General features: G+C 33.9%; 2 protein-coding genes across 2 annotated transcripts; one reads left to right on the forward strand and one right to left on the reverse strand.

Annotated features, from left to right (window-relative positions):
* The first annotated feature begins 94 nt into the window (after nt 1-94).
* On the forward strand, nt 95-10,879 carry LOC105422876 (uncharacterized). Its single transcript, XM_011632434.3, has 5 exons — nt 95-2,246; nt 2,641-2,763; nt 7,228-7,445; nt 9,100-9,236; nt 9,742-10,879. Exons 1-5 carry the CDS (start codon nt 2,075-2,077, stop codon nt 9,953-9,955), a joined length of 864 nt encoding a protein of 287 aa, XP_011630736.2. The 5' UTR covers nt 95-2,074; the 3' UTR covers nt 9,956-10,879.
* Nucleotides 10,827-12,558, reverse strand: CycH (cyclin H). The gene is made up of 6 exons (XM_011632433.3): nt 12,310-12,558; nt 11,825-12,049; nt 11,571-11,744; nt 11,276-11,501; nt 11,088-11,199; nt 10,827-11,013 (listed from the first exon to the last, which is right to left on the reverse strand). Exons 1-6 carry the CDS (start codon nt 12,424-12,426, stop codon nt 10,875-10,877), a joined length of 993 nt encoding a protein of 330 aa, XP_011630735.2. The 5' UTR covers nt 12,427-12,558; the 3' UTR covers nt 10,827-10,874.
* Nucleotides 12,559-21,358: the final 8,800 nt, after the last annotated feature.

Genomic DNA, 21,358 nt, shown 5'->3' on the forward strand with positions numbered 1-21,358 from the left:
AACATGTTTATTATAAAACATTGAAGGCGATTTATATCAAATTACATTTAATAGCTTCATAAAAATTATGTTTCGAACATGATACGACATCAGTTTATTATAAATATGATGGTGCGAACACAAGATTGCAACGGGAAGATTTTTTATGTGTCGAAACATGACTCCAAAAATATGTTCAAGGCAAGAGAAAACAAACGCCAGGAACCTGTCGTTCCGTGTCGCGTATCATGCGGTGAATGTGTTTGAGAGAAGTGAAGATATATCTTAATTGTTGCACTTGCCACTTGCCACTCGCCAATTAAGCGTGAAATTAACAAACAGTTTGGCTTACCAACCATCGCAAAGGTTTCAATTTTCTGAATGTGAAACTTCACAGAAGCCTATCAGAGCGGTACTATACATCGGTAATATGATCTCGCGGTCACACCCACTGACAGTTTCTAGAGAACTTTATCCGCGCTTCACGAACTCCTTGCTATAAATCAAATAAAATGACTTCCGATCTCTAATCAAATATTTTAAGAAATAATTCTATTAAACAAGATATTTATTACTATACTTGAAAGTTTTATATCATATATTTTATTAGCATGAAAATTGTCTAAAAATCTAATAAAGTTTGCAAAAAGTTTATTTAATATTTTAAATAAAATCTGTAAATTTATTTCGATATTTTTATATTTCTATGTTATATTGTTTACATGAAATTATTAAAACGTGTACGATTAAAAATAACGTTAAAATCATAATTTAAATGAAAAAAGCAAATGCGCTAAAATAGTAGTATAGATGTAAATTCACGATTATTCGGCGGGATGCTATTTTTTGGTGTCTAATAATATAATAAAGGCCCAGTTTTTCATATTTATTAGACAATGCACTCAAAACGATCTCATTATTATATATGATAATCTGTAAATATGTATATCATGAGGGGAAGATATTCTTCGTTGTAACTACGCCAAATAGCCACGAAAATAGCAACTTTAATGATATGCATTTGTTCGAACGCATTAAGCAATGTCAAATTAATTATCATAAAATAATTATTATATCAAATGTTATCCACATTTTCCATATAATAAATCTTTATAATCATTTTTGTAAGCATTTATACTATGTTGTACTAAAATGATTGAAATCATTTTTATGTGATGGTAATAATGTAATATGTACTAATACTTTTATTAATCTCTTATGTGTGTGTGAACCGATTATTATTATTTAAACACATATTATTTCTTAAAATATTTCTATATATAATCATTCAAAATCCATAACAGCTCTTTTCTTTCTTTTCTGTCTATTAAACTGTTAGGCTTCATAACTGAATCAATTTTGCGTCGCATGTGCTACCTATCATGATTATTAAACGGCGTTCCGTGGTACTGACAGAAATTTATGGTCACCTCATTACCACCGTTTAGTGGTCGCTACCGATACGAGATCATTAAAAGCTCCTTCCAGAAACGCACGTGCTTGCCAAGACCCGCCCAGAAGTTTATGCGATTGGCCAATCTTACGATGACGTTGTGAGCACGTGGCTTTAGGATACCGCCTCGAGGAACGAAGAATTTGACTTCACTGCCAAAAAAATATTGTTGGACATCGTGAGTAACCCCGACAAAACAGTCACTGGTTTCGGCTCTAATCTTCCGAACAGATCAGAAGGTATCAAACGTAACCAAACAATCTTATCGTTAATTCATTCGAGTATCGTTTATCATTGTTTTTTCATGATTAATTAAAATATATAAGTATATAAATGATACAAAGAACGTTATAGTGAAACATCAAAAGTGTATAATGAAGCTTTAGTGTAGTTTTATTGTCAATAGATTGAACCTTGGAAGTTCGATCAAGTGTAATCGAATTTTTTTTAAAGAAAAAAGTGAATAACACCAAAGATTCATAAAAAGACATTAAAAATATAATTTTTGCGGAACTATAATACTAATTGAAGAATTAGCTTCAATGAATGGCTTCAATAGCGGAGCATTTGAGAATATAAGAAGATAATTATAGGTGATAGTAGTCAAGTATTTCAAATATTGTCTGATAAAACGTGCTCAAGATGTCCAATGAACAATTGAAAAAATCTGATTCGTCGAAGGAAACGAGTGATTCCGCGGAAAATCCGAGAATATGCTCTTTCAGTATCGAGAGATTATTAGCACCAAGCAAGATACATGAAGAAGAAAATAAATTTTCACAACAGACCGATTTATCTTTGCTTTGTCAAGAAAGTGAGTAATAATAATTATAAGGCATTATAACCATTATAATTAATTGTAAATTATTTAAAAAAAAAGATAACATTTGACTTCTTAACCATTAAACTCGTAAATATTTTATTATTATTGAAAGATTGTCATTTATATTGTCTATCATCATAATATTAATAAATTATCATAATGTGATATAAATTTCACAATTTCTTTAAATAAATTTTTTTATTAATGACATATTTTTTCACTACATAACGAAAGATGATTCTTTTTGAGACACATTTTTTTCTATGTGAAATTATAGATTTTATAGGCAATCTTGATATAATAGAATTCATACGAAAATTAAACAAAATAATCACATAATAGAATTCATACGAAGATTAAACAAAATAATCACAATAATCGCCAGATAATGAATTGGAGATGAGAATGCTTGTCGCGCCCGATTCATCCGTGTCAATGGCGGAGGAAATTGAGCTCGACGATACCGACATGGTATGTTCAACATCTCCTGAGCCAGAGATGTATTACGGTAAGTTTCATTAATGTCATTACACTCTATTACATTTTCAGATAGTCACATAAATACGATATAATGTTTCTTATGAAAGATTTTCTCCTTTTTGTTTCTAGTTCTAATTTAAATTATTTTTTTCAAGATACCAAGAAGAAATTTTAAAAATTAATGATACGAGAAATAATTTTAATTACAACCTACTTGGTTGCGCTTGCTGTAATTTTTAGATCACTATTCGTATTACGAAATCTATTAGAACCAATATTTATTCCTTTTTAATTTATTAGCATGATAGAATAGGTTTAATACTCAAATAAAAAAATATTAAAATATGAAAATAAATAATGGATATATCCTATTTATCAGAAAAAGAACTACATTTTACAAATAATACAACTTCCTAAAATATTCGCAATATTATTTCATAGCTATATGACAATAAATTTAACTATGTGAATCTCAAAGTCGAAATTTTTGCACGTTACACAGGTGTGTAACACTTGTATTTATTTTGTTAAATCGTCTAATTAATATAGACATCTCGAATAAAAACAGACATAATAAAGATTTTAAGATTGTTTAAATTTATTTTAATGATTCAAGTCATCATATGAACTGAGAAAGTCGTTATTATAAATATATATTTATCGTTGGAAGATACTTAATGCATATTTTTGTTCCCTCAAATCAGATAAAGTTCAATTGATTCTTTAACCGTAAAATATTGCTATCATGTGTGTAATGTATGTCGAAATCATTTAATTAAATTTTAATGATATCTGCGTTTAACTGCGTATTAACGTAGTTACGTAAATTATTTAATTAAAGAAGACTGTTTTGTAATATTTAGCAATTCTATGAAAAAGATGATCAAATCTGTAAATATTTTAATCTTTACATGTTAATTATAATAAATAATATGGTTGAGCAGTGTTTCTCAAAAATTATAACTTTAAAGTTATTTAACGAAATATCGAGCATATTGTTTCAAAATTTCATATTTGATATTCAGCAAATAGAATTTTCTTTTTTATATGTGTATTATAAACTCTTGACAATGTTAATGTTAACAAAAAAATAAAAGTAATCCTCTTAAGTAATAATGGCGCAAGTGTACACATGTCATAAAATCTTCAAAGATTATTTTAAGCTTTTAAGCTCATCGAGAGTTACATCATTATCCATCTAAACGATTTTGCATCAATTGGCTGATAACATTATTATGGATATTAAAAAAACTGATCGTTATAAAATTCACATAAGATTTCTCTTGCGGTAACGAATCCATAAGATCGCGCAGAGAGGACCGTCGCCCGTGAGTTTGATCCATTACTTCCTGCAGGCTCCACGCCTACTCAATGTTTCTGCTCTTCATCCACTATTTATCTGTGTCCTCCTAATTTTGCCATGAAAATGCGGCACCTTTCTTACTTGCAGCAAAATATAAAAGAACGTGCTGCTAAAACTTCTTTGAAATTTTTTCGAGATATTATTTTCGGAACGATCATATCATTAGAGTTGTTCAAACTTGAAATAGCAACTTTATTATCTTGAACATAAAAGCTCCTTTTAACATGACGATTAATTTATCATTATTATACGCAGTCCATTATATATCATTATAACTCGCTCAGCAAATCTTTCACATAAAATTATTTCTGAGAACAGTTACTGCTGAAGTACGATCGTTAGAAGCAATACTATCTTTAATTTATTTCAATTGTTATACGACTTGGCATAATAGAGAACTTTATATTTTTACGGATAATTAATACGAGAGTCGAGCGACTCAATTCTGTGGCACGCTCTGAAGGACCTCAACGACTAATTTCCATCCGAGGGCACGTAGCCGCGCCGTGATTTACACGCCGTAATGGCCGACGCGATAAATTCGAGATCTAAGGAAAGGACAATTCTCGTTTACGCCGTCTGTTGGGACTGAGATATGTGGGACGTTGCGTCCAACTACAAAGCCGTCAACGCAGTACGTAAATCTTCGTGAAAGAACGACATAAAGAGCAAGAGACGATACCAGAGAAATACTTCTTGAATAAGCCCATTATGGTATTGTCAATAATTTTATCAATATTCATATATGATATTTTCTGTTAATACATTTTTAATTTTTTTTTTTATTCTTAGACATTAAAACCGAAAAATATTTTATATTTGATATCTTTAGACTGGATTTTTGTAATATATTTTCTTGCCTAAATTATTCGCCCAAGTTCGCTGATAATAATAATTTCACTATTTGAATATTAAGATCTAGACTGGCAACAAAGGACCTATTCGTAGAGCCATCTTTGAGGCAGATTTGCCAATCGTCGCGACTCGCGTGCAAATTAATTATACTCGGGGTAAATCATGAGCATGAAATGACCAGCTACGTCAGACGAATGAGATTTGGCCGCGCTTTATCGCGCACTTCTGCGTGCTCTCGTGCCATTCGTCACCGAATAATTAGGGGACAAGTTCGCTGTGGCTCACAGTAATTAGGTAAACTAGAAGGCGTGGTATTCTATTTCCGCAACGTCTAACGTGTCTCTGTCCGTTCGGTTTTGCTCCCCTTCGCCCTCCGTGTCTTTGATTCCTTTTTGCTTCCTCTGCACCAATCCTTTCCTACCGCTTTCCAGAGCTCGTTCGTCAATGCAACCGAGTCAGAAACTCGACGACAAATGAGCCGTACGAGACTCGCCCCTTCGCAGATTCTTTCCTTCCTCTTCTTTCTCTATCTTTCCGGTTGTAAGCAGGTTGTGTTAATTTCATCTACATCACATATGTGATGTCAAAAGAAAAATTCACTAAATTTAACCTTTAATATTTATACATTGATAGTAATCAATAGTGTTTTACAATATTATCTAATTTTAGCGATATGTTTTTAGATAAATAATTTTGATCAACTTGTAACTTGTTTGATATTACTTAAAAAAAATAATGCTAATGTTTGTGTTAGAGCAAAAATATCTGGATATCTTTATGATATACAATATCATTTTCTGCAAATATACTTAAAAGATACACGATGATTCGAAACGAAATATTACCACTGCTGCAGCAGCTGACATGATCCTCTTTTGAAACGTGGAGAGCTGCATCGAGCGTGTACGTTGGTAGAGCATTTCGCGCGAAGTGAATTAGAGGCGGTACGGTTTTAGCCGACAATTCTGCACTACGGCTATAGACGAGGAAACCACGAAAAAGGCGCGAGAAACGCGACAATTACGTCGCCATCTGACAATTAGTAGCCAGTAAACGGTTCTTCTTGGCATAACGTCGCCGCGAATAGCTTTTTCGGAATATTTATTGCGCGGCACACGAAACCACCTGAAATTGATCATTCTTTCTCATTCCTTTCCTTTCCTTTCCTGTAAGTTGAACAGTTTTCAATCTTACGAAAATAATTTACGCTAATGAGTTTTAATAATTACGGAGCAGATGTTATTTTCAAAGCTTTTAATAATTGCCAGTTTTTAATTTTAATTTTACTTTAACTTCAATCTAAAATTAAACATATTTCATTTAATTATTAATTAATTGTTTCTTATTATTAATTTGTTTTTTCTTTATATCACGTAATATAGATTATTTATCTTTAATGTATGTTGTTGATAAAAACAGTGAGATAAATATTTTTCGGCTTAATTAGTACTGCTCTCTCTTTATAAAAAAAAATCTTGAGAAAACTTGAGAAGTTGTTGAAGTATTGAGATTATTTCAATGACGATCGTTATAAGTAGTGCTTAGTCAACATTAGTCGCAAGCGTGAAGGCTTGGTCGGTGTGTCGCGATGCCACACTTTTTCGTCGGATGACGAATGGGCAGATAATTAGAAGATGATCCTCCGACGCTTAAGAGAGCGCGGTCTTGTTACCAACCGCCTAAAAGCGAGCCCAAAGACATTTTTCACGACACGCAGCGCGACGTCGTGTAAGGCAGTCTTGTAAGTCGGGATAAATATAAATATAAACAACTTCGACGTACAAAAAGTCTCGAGATTGATGAGAAAGAGGATTCCGTGAGGGTAATTGGAGTTCGCTTGCACTCAACGGATAACGTTTGCGCGCGTTATTCGCCTCATTCAAAAGCGATTAAAAAGATAAAGATATGGTGTACACGACGAGTTGCGAGTGAATGATGACGCGATTTCGAAGCTCGCATCAATTATTTGTACCATGCCGCGATACCTTTCTCGTTTCCATACCGAGAGACTTACGCTTTGTAATTTGCAGTTACTTAATCGGACCATGTTTGATGTTTGTGTCGACCAATACATGTGTCGATTATCAGAAAAATATTTATGTGCAGGTATTTGGTCATTAAGGCCTCGATTACGCGATGTCATAAGCGTCGTCGTATCGCTGATACATGTTGTTGTTAATTAGTTGTAAAATAACTTAAAGGGATTATATCTCAACGGAGCTGCCTTATTCATGTTGTTCATCTCGATGCAAGGAATGTAATATATTTTTACAGAAGCGTGCACCAGCAGTAGCGGCGCAAATTCAACCACGAGTGCGGATAAGGAAAAGACCGCCGCCGCTATTAGTGACGACGAAAGGAAGAAGAGGCCACGCACGGCGTTCACCGCTGCACAAATTAAATCCTTGGAGGCGGAATTTGAAAGGAACAAGTATTTGAGTGTGGCAAAGCGACTGCAGCTGAGTAAAAATTTAAAGCTCACAGAAACACAAGTAAATATCTTATTTTCGGTTTACTTTCTCTTTAAATTGATTCCTTTTTAGACAAAATTCCTATCCTATAAGGCGTATAATTTTAATTCAATAGACATTGATTAAAAATATCACAATTGTGAAATCTTAATTTTAAAATGATTAACAATTCTGCTATATCTGCATCTATTCTAGTATATTTCTATACTAAGTTTTATATCAAATCTCATTAGAGATTTACAATATCGAAGTAGTTGATTGAAGTAGTTGTATCCTAAACAGGATATTGTGTTCAATAAATCGCGATAATGCCTTCAATTTCCGTAGAGTTCCTTCAACACCTGAAAGAGTTTAAGTTTCTTGTACTTGGAGTTCTTTAAAATCAACTGACTCTAAATTATGGGCCTGTAGAACACCATATGTGTAGGCGCCAGGTCATGGCGCCATGGGGGAGGGTCGTCCTTTAGAACCAATTAGCACTTCTACCCTTCTTTCTCGCGAACTGTTATGGAAAGAAACTTTTTGTCACATATTTAACCTTTTCAGGATTTTTTTCCGACGTAACCGGAATTCGGTTATATAGTACTCAAAATAAAATATAAGAAAGGTTTTACAAAAATGTTTCATAGAATTTGAGATACCTATCATTTTTTACTTATCATATTCCTTAAATGATAGTTGAAGAATAATTTCATAACGTTAGTCTAAAATGAATTCGACAATTCTCTTTCTATGTTTCTATGAAATCTTGCTTTTATTCCTGCAACCATAATCCATAATGGATTTCTATGGATATTATCTTCTAATATTAACCGGTCTTGAGGGAGCACTCTATAATTTTCCGACATGACTATATTCCTCCACAAAGCGCAGTGGAGTGCAATGGTTGCGTAAGTCTCAGCATAGTGCACTTTGTAGTTTGATACTCTCCCGTGCTTTAAACTAATTAATTTATGGTCCGCACCCCCAGAATATTCGCTATTGCGAAGATTGCGCCACGTCGTCATCGCCAACCGGTTGCTCGCCGGCCCGGCAATAATTGGCAGCATCGGTCGAAATATCGCGAACGAGCCGGATAATTATCTCTGCAATCGCGGTCGAAAGGAAGAACGATCGGACGACGGATCAGAGGCAAGAAAGAGACGCGTCGTGCCGCAGACATAACTGTCACAATATTTCTCGGAGTTAACGAGCCAGCTCGGGAGAACTCCTATTCTCCCCTTCTCGCAGGCCATCTCGTCGTCGTTCCATCGTCGCGAGGCTTGCATCCGCCGCGGAACGAAATGTACCGAGCGACGGCTGCTGCGCGCCGTCGAGGCGACGAACCGGAGAGGCGTCGATTTTTTAATTAGAATACATCGTCGGCCCCTTACGTTCGCGAACTGACTGGAGAGACTCTTTAGAAAATTTTGTTCTATATAAGAGACGACACTATTTTTTTAATAACGAATTATGTACTATTTGTTAAAAATTAAATAGGTTTCTTATAAAAGAAACGTAGGCCTTGGCAATTTAATCCTTTGATCTAAAATTTAGTATAATTTATTAAATTTTTGAGCAATATTAAGTTAGTTAAACGATTAAAGATAGCTATATATTGTTTAATGAAGAAATAATTTAATATTCCTATATTTCACGGACCATGTGTAAACCTGCATTATTTTATCTTTTACAGATAAAGATATGGTTTCAAAATAGACGGACTAAATGGAAAAGAAAGTACACTAATGACGTAGAATTATTGGCGCAGCAATACTACTCGAGCTTGGGAATTCCAGCACCACGACCCATTTTTGTCGGTGATCGCTTATGGTATGTCTAATAAGAATATAATTATTAAAAAATATAATTATTTTTAATGAATTTTTTTTCTTTCTGTAAAGAATATGCCGTTTGTTTTGCCAGATTACAAAACCTAATTTTAATACAAGATGCTATCACATTTTTTAAAGAGAAAAATGAAAAAAAATATTAACTTTTATTTAAAAAAAAGATAGATTATTTCCTATATATTTTGAGTTCTACAAAATGATTTTTTTTGCATATGCTTAAATGTCTAAAAAAATAATCGAATAAATATAATCTTTGCATGGATTAGAGTAAGCACATACAAAAGCATCCATCAAAATACAATTATTTTTATGATAAAAAAAAAATAAAAAAGCGATTCAACTATGTTGATTAAATGATATAAAAAATTAACATAAAGATACATAATTTTGTGTTATGATTTTAAAATTATGCTCTTAATTAAGTATAGATTATGTTTTGTATGTTGTAATATACATATAACATATTAACATTTGTCTCTTTATAGGTTTTTCAATTACCCAGGACAACCACAAACAGGAGTACCTTTGCTCCCGCAACATTTAACACAGTTGCCATTACCATCTGCATTACCTATTGTTCAACCATTGCCCAGTAATTTATCAATGAGACAACAAACACCTATCTTTCAAAATATATCGACTAGTCATCTCGCGCATCATCTAACTCAGCGATTGGATTTTAGGCATCATGATCCTTAATCTTCAAGTAAATTATTGATAAACAATCATACATAATTAACTAATAACAAATCCTTTACACACATGAAGAAATATAAAATTTTATATTTTATATCAAATCATGATATAACTGCCACATTTTCCGTGCCATATGCTATCGAGATACTGACCATACAATGCGCACCTGTCATAATTTTTTATTTACGTAAAATGAATTAGTTCTATTTATGCAATGTAATTAAATATTTTGTTATATTTTTTCTTGACTTGACTAAAAAATAAAATTAACTTAATCTGAATGTATACTTGAAAAATAAGCAAAAGAAATAATATTTGCTTAAAAAAAACTTAAATATGAGTTTATTATTATAAAGATGATTGTTGAATATATTTACAGATTCATTATCTCCAAAAAGTTAAATCAATACAATATTAAAATGAATGAAATCAGACATATTAAGTTATAAACTTGATTTGAATAATTGAATAACTTGATTAAAAAAATTGGATACATATTCGTATAAATAAATTATTTTTTACGCGAAGAATATCTTTTAAGGCATTTACCCCAAAATTTTGCAAAATTCTGCAATATAAAAGAACAAATAATTCGTAATAATTTTTTTATATATGCATTTATAGGGATAATGATACAAAATAGTTTTTTAGTTCTACTATCTATATTATAAATTTAATACAAAATTTGTGACAAAATTTTTACAAAGAAAAATAAAATAAAATTATTTACATGTTTAAATTAATGATGCAAGCAAATAATATCATTGTAGAATTCAATATGCATTGTAAGAGTAAAATAAAGTTATAAAAAATTGTTTAAGAACATGTACAGGATTACATGAGAAATAAGGATTTTTAGGAATGTACAAGAGGATAATGTAAGAATTTTTATTATCTTAAATATTAAAGTTTACATTTATTATCACAGAGCAGGAGATATAATTTTATTAACTCCCAAAATTTTGTCATCGTGAGCCGCTTGATCTTGAATAATTTTTGCGTATTTTTCATTATCCTGTAAATCTTCTTCATCCAGCATTTCCTGCATTCTCTGTTTGTATCTATAATTTTTTAAATTTATACGAACAATCCTTATAAAATAATGTCAAACTTACATATAGATAAAGATACTTACATTTCACTATCAGGATTATTTTCTTGATTTCTACATTTATCAAGTTTCTTCTCTAAAGCTTTTACTACTTCTCGTGAAGGTGGTTCCACACATTTAGCCATTGAACGTATTTCTATAAGAATTAATTCATAAATATTAATAACATATGCATAAGCACATGCAAATATAATTACATAAAATATAGTTACTTCGCACTGCTTCTATAATCCCACCCAATTGCTCTCTCGAGAACAGTATGTCAGTAACATAGTTGTCTAAGTTTGCAGAAGCTCTGGATGCAGCATGTAAAGTTGCAGCCAATGCTACTTGGCTTGGAGCATAAAGGAGTACACTGTCTGTCAGAAAAACTCGTTCTAAAAACTCATCTATATGTTGTCTTAGTTTCTCGGGATTTTCTAAGGATGTATATCTTGTCTATAAAAGCATCAGTAATATATTTATTTCTGTCACATATAAATTATAGATCGATAGAAAACTATGTACCTTTATATCGATCATTAAACCTTCTACAGGTCTAAATGGATTATGAACTGTAAGATTATAATTCAACTGTTGCATAAGAAGTAATTCATTATTAAGAATTATATCAGATGCTTTTTCTCTATCTCCCTTAATATTTGCTACAAATTGAGATATAGAGACATTAAATTCTTCAACCTAAAATAAGATATTTCAATCATCAAAAGATTGAAATTACAAATAACTATGAAAAATAATATATTACAGACAATAGTTACTTTGCATGCTAGATAAACGCAAGTGACCAAAATCTCTTTTGGATGATAATCCATCACGCTATTTCTAAGATAAAACCTTTTAAAATAGTGTAAGGCAGTGGCTACAGTAGGACGAGGCATTTGTGGATTGAATCGACGACAGAAATCTCTTAATTGTAATTCATAAAAACGAAGTAATGTGCGTTCCTCTGAATGCGAGAGGAAATGTTCCTCCTTTTGTTCTGGCTATATTATAGTTAAAAAAAAACAATTGCGATTATACTATGTACTTCTCGGCTTAGTTAATATAATATTGCAAATAAAAATATAGTATAAATTCGTAATATACTGATATTAAATAATAGTAATATTTTGTATACACATAACCTAGATTTTCATCGATAAGCAAATAATAAATATACAATGAAATAATCACGCAAATGAATAATTTAATATAAATAACAGTTATAAATAGTTACGAAAAAATAAGAAGAGAACAGACTCACGGTCATGTTGGCTCCGTGTTTTGCAATAAAATCAGCATTGGTTTTCTCCCTTAATGTGGTCAAATCATTTTCATCACTAAATATCCAGTATTTCTTTTGTGAACTTTGCGGAAACATTTTAGCGACGTATGAATGATAAAAAGAGCAAAAAAACCAAAAATTGCCAAAATAATCAAAATTTCATAATGCAACCGACACGCTTTACTAAAATAATAAACTGAAGAACTAGACAAGCAGCACCACCACGCGGTGGATTTTAAAATAAATGGTGCCGTGATATATCAATACAATTCCATTCATTCAAATAAATATAATAATTTTGTATATTTTATTAATATAGTTTATCAAAATTGTTAATGCAATATGAAAATTGCCATGTTGCGTATAAAAATTTTTTTTCACCGAAAAACTATCGATCCTGGATAAAATGATTAGAATTAAATTAAGAATTAAATTAAAAATTTGCTAAACAAATATACCAGAAAACATTAAGACAGCTTAAAATTTTGTAGACGTTTCACTAAATTATTAAAAAGATATCTTTTTATGACGTTTTTAAAACTTATTTATGACATTTTAAAAATATTTTATCTAAGATCATTATTAGACTTTTTTGTAATTAAATTTATTGTCGGTTTTTAACATTTAATTTTTTTAATATTATTATGAATAATTTCATCACAAATCATCATTTTTAATATATTTATCGTATTCTCAACGGGTATTACTTCTTAACAGAAGTGAGTTGAAGAGATTGGTTCTAGAGTGCAGCATGAGTTATGTTTCCGAGCGACTTTTGACCAATAGATGTATACAATAAGAAACTTTTTCATCATTCTTATTATTAAATCTTTGTAAAGAAAGAATTGCACATGTTTTGTATCTAAACTTTTATAATTGAAATAGTACAAGAGATTACAAATTAAATATAAATAGATAACAATTCTTAATGAAAATAACTTTATTACATTAAAAATAATTTTACATATTTTTTGTTACATCCTGCATTTTAAATGACACATTTCATATTTTGTTTTGTATTAGAATAATAATTAATCACAAATATTAATTACATTATTTTTATAAATGAAAGAATAGAATATATAAACTGTATTCATATTGTTTATATAAAAAAATATAAATATTTTATTAAAAAAAAGGAATCAATTTTGCAATAATGATATTAGGATTTGCAACTGTAATAATAATAAGAAACATTATAATTATTAGTTATAGTACAGTAATTAGAAATTAATAATGATAAATACAAATTCAAAAGTGAAGATTCAAGTGTGATTACCTAAATAGCAAACTTAAATCAGTTTCAACAAGCATTAGAAAAGGGTCACCGCATTTTTTGTATATACATTGCGGGTAATAAACAAGATCACGGGATCGGGAGTCTCGATGGCGGGACACCGAGGGTATGGATGGCAAAAGGGATGAAAGGGGAGAGACGGGTGGCTGATTTTAATATGGACGCCCCCGCAAGCGGTTGTGCGTCCGATCTGAGTAGGCGTTCCTACGACCCTTTGTCAACCGACAACGCCGCTGCATCTTATCGCGCGATCGTAGACGGGGATCTCCCCATTCCTCCACGTTCGGCCCTCGAGGCCATCGCTGTCGCTGCCGCTTGCTCAAGCGGAGAGACGCGTCGGGCTCCTTCTTCCCGTTACATCGACGGTTATAACTCTCCGCGTCGTTTTTTCCACGTTGGTTACGTCGCCGCGCGACTTCGTCGTCGCCGTCACGTCGCGCCGCGATCTGGCCCTCCGATCTTCTTTTCGCCCGGTATCGCGGCTACGATCCCGCATCGATCAGAGATGGAAACTGGTTCAGATCGTCGCGGATTTGCATACGAGGGATACGATACGCGTGGATAGAGGCGCAAGTCTGATTTATGAGTTTCGATATTTTTCGAACGGTTAATTGTATTCGGCAGCGCCAATAAAGTCGGCTGATATTTATGGATTCGACTACTTGTTGTGTATTGCGAACATCGCTGATTTATGTATAATTAGATAAGGGAAATTATAGTCTTTCCTTCGTGTTCCTGTACGCAACATCCCTGTTTCTTCATTACGTTCACAGACAGATAAGCACATTGTTAATCCTCTTCTGTAACTTTTATCGATAAGCAGTCATATCATAAAGAAATCGAAAATATCTGTAGAAACGGATTTATTTTCTCGCGGTGCATAGGCTGTTTTTCTAACATCGCGATGCACAATTGCGATTTATGTCAAGGGCTCGTACTATCGATTCGCTGTATCACTGACATTGTATCACTGACGACAAAGTTGAGAGTTCTGTCGATACTCTGGCTATAATTATCAAAAAAGATATCGGATTAGTAGACGATCCGCGAAGTTCGTTAGTCGGCATCAAACTCGAGGAGTTTAATTTCCTTAGCAAGGAAAGAGGAGGGAGAGAGAGAGAAAAAAAGACGCCGTCCGAAAGTGAAGTACATCCGTCATTAATCTAATATTGCGGTCGCCGCCGCCCTCGATGTTGCGTGCTGCAGCCCGGCCGCGTCAAGTTTCGCTCCCTTTGAACGAAACGGAGTCGTGGCGAGGGCACGTGAGCGTATACATACACGTGCATTGTGTACACATTGACGGCGTGGAGAAGAAAGAAGAAGCGAAATGGGCGCGATGTGTCGGTCGCGTACTAATGCGAAATCAATGTCCGGCTTAGCTTGCGAGGTGTGACGAATAAAGTGGATTACCACTTGCGGTGCCTCTCCGGCCTCGTTGTAATCAAGAGCGGGACTCTTTCCAGCGAGTTGGAAAATGTCGATAAATTATTATTCGATGATTGCAAAACGTGGACAGTAGTTATGGACACATATTGATGTTAGCGGATGTTGTTCGGAACAGAGAAAGAAGGGTGCGTTTTGACATGTGGTTAATGTTGTGTACCGTCATGTGTTTCAGCTCTAACGACGGCATTACACGTCAGAATATTTATATTAATAGGCGTAGTAAACAAGATAAATATAAATGAAAGTGTACTCTACGGACCATCTAGATCAACGAGCAAATTGCTTTTTAGGGAAATTTAAATAAATTATATACAGCTCTATACACTTTCACAAGTAAAGCGTCGCGTTATTTCCAACGTTTCCCGAATTGCGAATGATGGACTTTCACCGATAAGGACTAATTGAAACAATTCCCAGAATCAACACGCAACTACGAACGTGTGACCTGCATTGCATGGTGCGGTAGAAATGTCGTTGGTTAACTGGCAAAGAGCGGCATCATGTTTCGGTTTTCACACTCACGATCTGCCGGTCCGCGCGCACGCAAACTCGGATCGAAAACGCGTCCCTCGACGTGACAGATGTCATACTTGCATATTATATCGAACCGATGATCACGGACTGCCTTTCCGAGCGAGTGACTCTCGGAATACGGTGACGATCACGATCACGAGTCCTTCGTAAGTCGGCACTCTCGATAGTCCATTTTTGCGCGTGAAGAAGCGATGTCAGCTGTATGAGAAGACAGAACACAGTTTGAAAGTGTGAAACAGAAATGCTTCTAGCTCTCTGATTTCCATAGCTCTTGACAGTGAAACTCTTTGATAAACGCAGATTTGAAAGATGTTGTACAATGCAATACAATAGTAATTGTAATTGTATAGATATGTAATTGTATAGATGATGTTGTACAATGCAATACAATAGTAATTGTAAAATTATCAGTCGTTTGATATATTTGTCTTTTTTATAATAGAAATATACATGCAGTCTGTCTGAAGTTAAATCAGCGAATATTTTCAGAATATTTTAGAAAAATGAATTCAAATATTATCAAATAATTGATTATAATTAAATAACATTTTATAATAATAACGGTAAATTAGGCTGATGTAGCATCTGAGATATTCTATTCGCGTGATGTAACACGAGCAACCATTTAATTCGCATAATTAGCAAATGGCTAATTAATTAATTACTTACCGCCTGAAGGAACGACGTATTAAACATATCCCATATGTATACATAAATAATAATGCCATGGGAGACCGCTATCCTTCCACGTGCAAGAAAATTCAAATTAAAGTCTATGAGCCGAGGAAACGTTTCCCACCAAATTATGGCTAATTAAGGAACTTATCGAAGTACAAATCGCAAGTACATAGGACGTTTGCACAGATTTTGATATAAATATGCAGATAACGAATAATATATAAAAAGACCAAGAAGAAAAAATCGACGAAGGATTTGTGGTGAGATTGTAAGCAAAAGATTTTCGTTAATTTTTTAATTCGTCGTTAAATTCATGTTAATAGGCAATATATTATAGCGGCGGCAGACATCGCGCGTTATCTTCTATCAGGTGTCTCGGATAATGTTAGTTTATTAGTAAAACGATTATGTAGGTACGATATGGAGCAACGTCTACACGCGGCACCTTAAACATGTGTAATAAAACATAAATCATTGTACTTGCAAATGTACACTAAATGGAGAACGAAGAAAATGTGATAGGTTGTACAACTATGTATATGTATGTGTCACTACATACATTTTCATTTGTTAATCCTATCTCAGATTATTCTCGTAGTTAATCTATATATTATTCGTGGGCAAAAAAAAAAGGAATTGAAAATTCTTAAATTAAGATTGAAATTAGCATATATTTCACAGACCTTTGTAATTACGAAAAAGTAAAAATTACTTAGATATATTTAAATTAAAAAAAAAATAGATTTTTAATTTAAATAACGTATTGATTTGCTTGTGTTATGAAGCTTTTTTGAGAAAATGGAACTTTTTGTTATAGTACTGCAATAATCAGAGATATTTTTGCAATCTATTAATGAACTACTAGTGATCAGTATTCACATTTATACGCGTTCCGTAAGCGTATAAGTATCGTACGCAGATCGTTGCGGTATTAGCGGTATCGTATGCAAACCCGTGCCGGTATTACGTTCGCCGATTACATCTATGACATGACTCATAGCGTTTAACTGAGATTATGGCAATTTATCAGACTGCCGTGGACTCTCGTCGTTATAAATCGAGCAGTGCTTGACACGTCGCGTCAGACTGGCGTCATTGACTTTTACGTCGACATTTTAGTGATACTTGTTTCGTTTTATAAAATGAATAAAAGAACTAAAGTTTTGTTCATTGAACTTTCTAGTTATTCAAACATAAATTTCTTCGCTCATCGTATTGCTATATTGTATTGCTATAAATAAAAATTTAGATTTATTACATAAATAACACCCATCGAATTGGTAACATTTCTGTCTTATTTTATGTTCTAACTGTGGCTTATTCTAGCTTTATACATGGATATTTCGAGTTTATCTAGTAAAATTATTTCAACTCGTACGCCTTTATCTGCGAATTAATCACAGAAATAATAATAATCAGCAGTTTGCATAACGGAAGAAAAAGGAATGAAAGATAAGCTCGACGCAAGTCCGCGCTGTCGCATAGCGCATTGACCCAGTCATCCTCTTTTTTTTTTTTTTTATTCCCGTGATTATATGCAGTGGCACAACACACACAGATGGCAGCCTCGATAATTTGCAAAATAAATAAGGCAATGGAAAAACGAAGATGAAGACACCCGAGGGAATTGCGTATCTATCGTCCGACAGTAGGCGCTCGACGCGTTTTTCACGAATATTAAATCGGCTCGTGGAATCACCATCGTGCCACCGTCGCAAACGACGCTACTAGATGCGTATCGAGATACATATCGGGATGATCGTGCGAACGAAATGGCGCTCCCGAACCAATTATCCCTTTCTCGAATATCCACAACGGAGCACTGAGCGCTTCGGGCGATCGAGATGCAGATGATGCGTCGATGCTCGTTGAATATCCGCCGCGACGATGTCCGGCGCAATGAATGAAGGGTACACAAAACATGCGTGTGCGTGAGATAATTGCTCGCACGATTTTGCGTAATGCGGTAGATACAAGATTGTGAAATCTCGAGATCAGAAAAGCGTCTCGCGGAGCGCGACAGCGCGCAACTGAGTGCACCCTCTGGCCGTAAATCAAGGGCGCGCGCTACTTGTAATAATTCCTCGGTGCTAATTACGCCGCGTAAAGTTAATCTCGATATAATGATAAGAGAGCAATAACGATAACTTGATAGTCATGCTTCAGGAGTGTCATAGTAAAACGTTGAACGCGCTACATCTTATCGTTTGTAACAATCAACAAGACTGTTCTCGTTGGAGCTCTTATAAAAATAATCTATAGCGATTAAAGGGACTTATAATTTAATATCTAATAATAATTAGAATGTGGAATTGTAGTTGAATTAAAAGTAATAAAGTTTGATATTTAGGACAGTCGTACAAAGACAATATTACACCTCACGCTTCTGCTTTTTCAAATAAAAGCACATGATTTTAGCGTGTTCTTGTATTTCCAAATTTTTTTTTTTCTTTGTTAAAAGATCAGTCGCCAATGTCGGGTATAGGGAGTAGTTAATCATTGAAAATAAGCGGAGAAAATCGACATGTCGTAGTTAGACAAGGATTTGTGGGAGATGGCAAGGGTGGTACTCGAAGACGGCTGTTCAAGCGCAACCTTCGCCCCCGGCGGGACCACGGTCGGCGAGACACACGTTGAACAACAAGAGGCATCGCCGAGGAACAGAAATGTACGGGGAGCGAAGGGAGAGGAGCTCTCGGAGAAAGAGTAAAGCGGCGGTGGGCTGTACATGGTATAATTACAGAGGGCAGAGCAGTGGCTAGACCCACTGCAGCAACTTACCGTTGCCCAAGGCGCCAGCATACACGAAATCGGCCAGGCCCCGATCCTGCTGTGACTCGGTCCTAATTCGTATTCGTGCCCCGGGTGTAGCAGATAGGATACGCCTCGAAAAACGGCGGAAGGACTGGCAGGAATCTCCCGCACTACGCCCTTCTTTCTGTCCATCGCGTTCTTTCTTCTTCGCTTCTTCTCCTTTGCAATGCAGATCTCGATGGGGTGCTCAAGAGTCTTTTGTAGGATAAAGTAACGTCTTTGTAAATGAATAGCATGATTCAAAAAGAGGAAATAATAATAGCAAACTCTAAATTGTAAAGTGTGTTTTGATTGTGTGTTTTGATCTTAATATTTTCTTTTTCATATTTCTTTAATATTATATATTTCAGTTTAATACTATATATATATATATATATATATATATATATATATATATATATATATCGTATATGTACAACAAAGCCGTAATTATTTTACTGTTCCATTTTACTGATTTAAACGTTGCAAGGATTAATCATATCGCAATTGATCTCCAAGCATAAATCTATATAACTACTTCTCTTACTCGAGTATGGGTAACCATATATAGTCGAGACCAATTGATATTTTTCTTTTGATACGTTATGTGAAGGAAGGCTTTATGCTTTTATTTTCATTCTGGCTTAATACGCGCGAACGAGAGTGGCGACCTCGAATCCTCTAATTTTGGTTGGCCGCGGCCACCGATAATTAACGAACTATAATCAGTGGGCCACTCCACGTAACGCAACGTAACGAAACGTAACGTGGCGCCTTTCGGGCCCCAACTGACTAGCCCGCATTAAGCTCTCTGCACACAGGTGTAATTGCGTATGTACATGCACATAATAATTTATCAGATGTCACTAATTAGATTATGATGAGGGCAGTCTACCATCCTAGTGCATCCACACTAATGTCGAGTGGGGCTTCAAGATTTATACTCGCAAAACAGACATCTAGGCATGCAGTTAATACAGGCACTAAATTGTCTCAATAATCTTTAGAAAAAAAAATTTTATATTGTTATTAATACAATATTAGAATATTTTTATCTTTCTCTCTCGTATATTGCCAATAAAAGAGATCACTGTAATTTATTAGAATAATTTTTGCAATTATGTATTTATTAATATTTCTGTTATTATTATTTTAAAATTAGTTAAAATTAGTATAAGGGATAAAAAACATTATTTATAAGTTACGATCTTTCGAGATAATAAATCCCATTTCCTCTTTCTTTAGTACCATTGAAGTACTATGTCCTGAACATGAAGGGGCGTTTCTTCGGCGACGGATGAGAGCAGCCTAAACATTTCGCTCTTACTAATTACACGGTGCTGCGGTACTGCTGCGAACGGGAGCCGAGAGCCTTGCGGCAATGAATCCGTGTGAGCGACATTGCGAGTATATCTGCAGATTCGGGTCGCGTGAGATGTTTTTTCGCGGTCATCAGGAGAGAAGTACGTACATATATACACATGTGTGAGCGAAGTATCTACAATGATGAATGACGTGCGTGAGAAAAGCAATGAAATTTATCGCCGGTAGCATTCTGCATGTGACAGAAAATACCGTGAGTGTGATTGTGGCGAAATTGCTGTCTCTTAATGTTGATTGGTGTATCATTTGGTTTATGATAAAATTTAATAATTAAATTTAATAATGATAAATTCTGTGTTTATAAATTCAAATGATATATTTCTTATTATTATTATAGTATGTAGTTCTAAAAAATATCATTTTTTTCTATTAATCACAAACTTGTATGAGTACAATATACAATATACAAAATATAAAGTGTGAATAGAATAATGCAATAATTGCATAGAAATGAATTCTCTTTCGTTGTTACTGCATAATAAATATTATTATGCATTATTATTAATTAATTTAATTAAAAAATAATTTCTTTTCGTCTTATAGATGCCATTGTTCTTTCGTATTCCATATTCTTGTCTGTTTTTATGTGCTGCAATTCTGTAATGAGTCTAACATGTTTATCTTCCCTATATATTACTTCTTCCAACAAACCCCATGTTTGTTCATTCCCTTTTCTTTCTGCGTGCAATCCCCTCGAGCGTTCAAGCAACCCCGCTTCTTCTTTTCTTTTACCGTAATCACTCCCTAAGAAAATGACATAGAGCGTAGCTATTTCGCGTGCAGTTGTTAATTTATCGAAGCTATTCGTTAGAATCGATTCTTCTCATCCGCTAGATTCTATCAAACTTCTTCCGCATGAAGGTTTCGAAACTGAATCGAGCATAGCAGAGCGATACA

Source organism: Pogonomyrmex barbatus, unplaced genomic scaffold (assembly GCF_055798465.1).
Source record: "Pogonomyrmex barbatus isolate J1 unplaced genomic scaffold, ASM5579846v1 scaffold6, whole genome shotgun sequence".
Taxonomy (NCBI): Eukaryota; Metazoa; Arthropoda; class Insecta; order Hymenoptera; family Formicidae; genus Pogonomyrmex; species Pogonomyrmex barbatus.

Excerpts from the sequence above, each read along its gene's own strand:
- LOC105422876 (XM_011632434.3), top strand. The coding sequence starts at position 2,075 with ATGTCCAATGAACAATTGAAAAAATCTGATTCGTCGAAGGAAACGAGT. Across the intron at positions 7,446-9,099 it reads TAAAGCTCACAGAAACACAA|ATAAAGATATGGTTTCAAAA; the intron begins GTAAATATCTTA and ends TATCTTTTACAG. Across the intron at positions 9,237-9,741 it reads TTTGTCGGTGATCGCTTATG|GTTTTTCAATTACCCAGGAC; the intron begins GTATGTCTAATA and ends GTCTCTTTATAG.
- CycH (XM_011632433.3), bottom strand. The coding sequence starts at position 12,426 with ATGTTTCCGCAAAGTTCACAAAAGAAATACTGGATATTTAGTGATGAA. Across the intron at positions 11,502-11,570 it reads GTTTAATGATCGATATAAAG|ACAAGATATACATCCTTAGA; the intron begins GTACATAGTTTT and ends ATGCTTTTATAG. Across the intron at positions 11,200-11,275 it reads GATTATAGAAGCAGTGCGAA|AAATACGTTCAATGGCTAAA; the intron begins GTAACTATATTT and ends TAATTCTTATAG.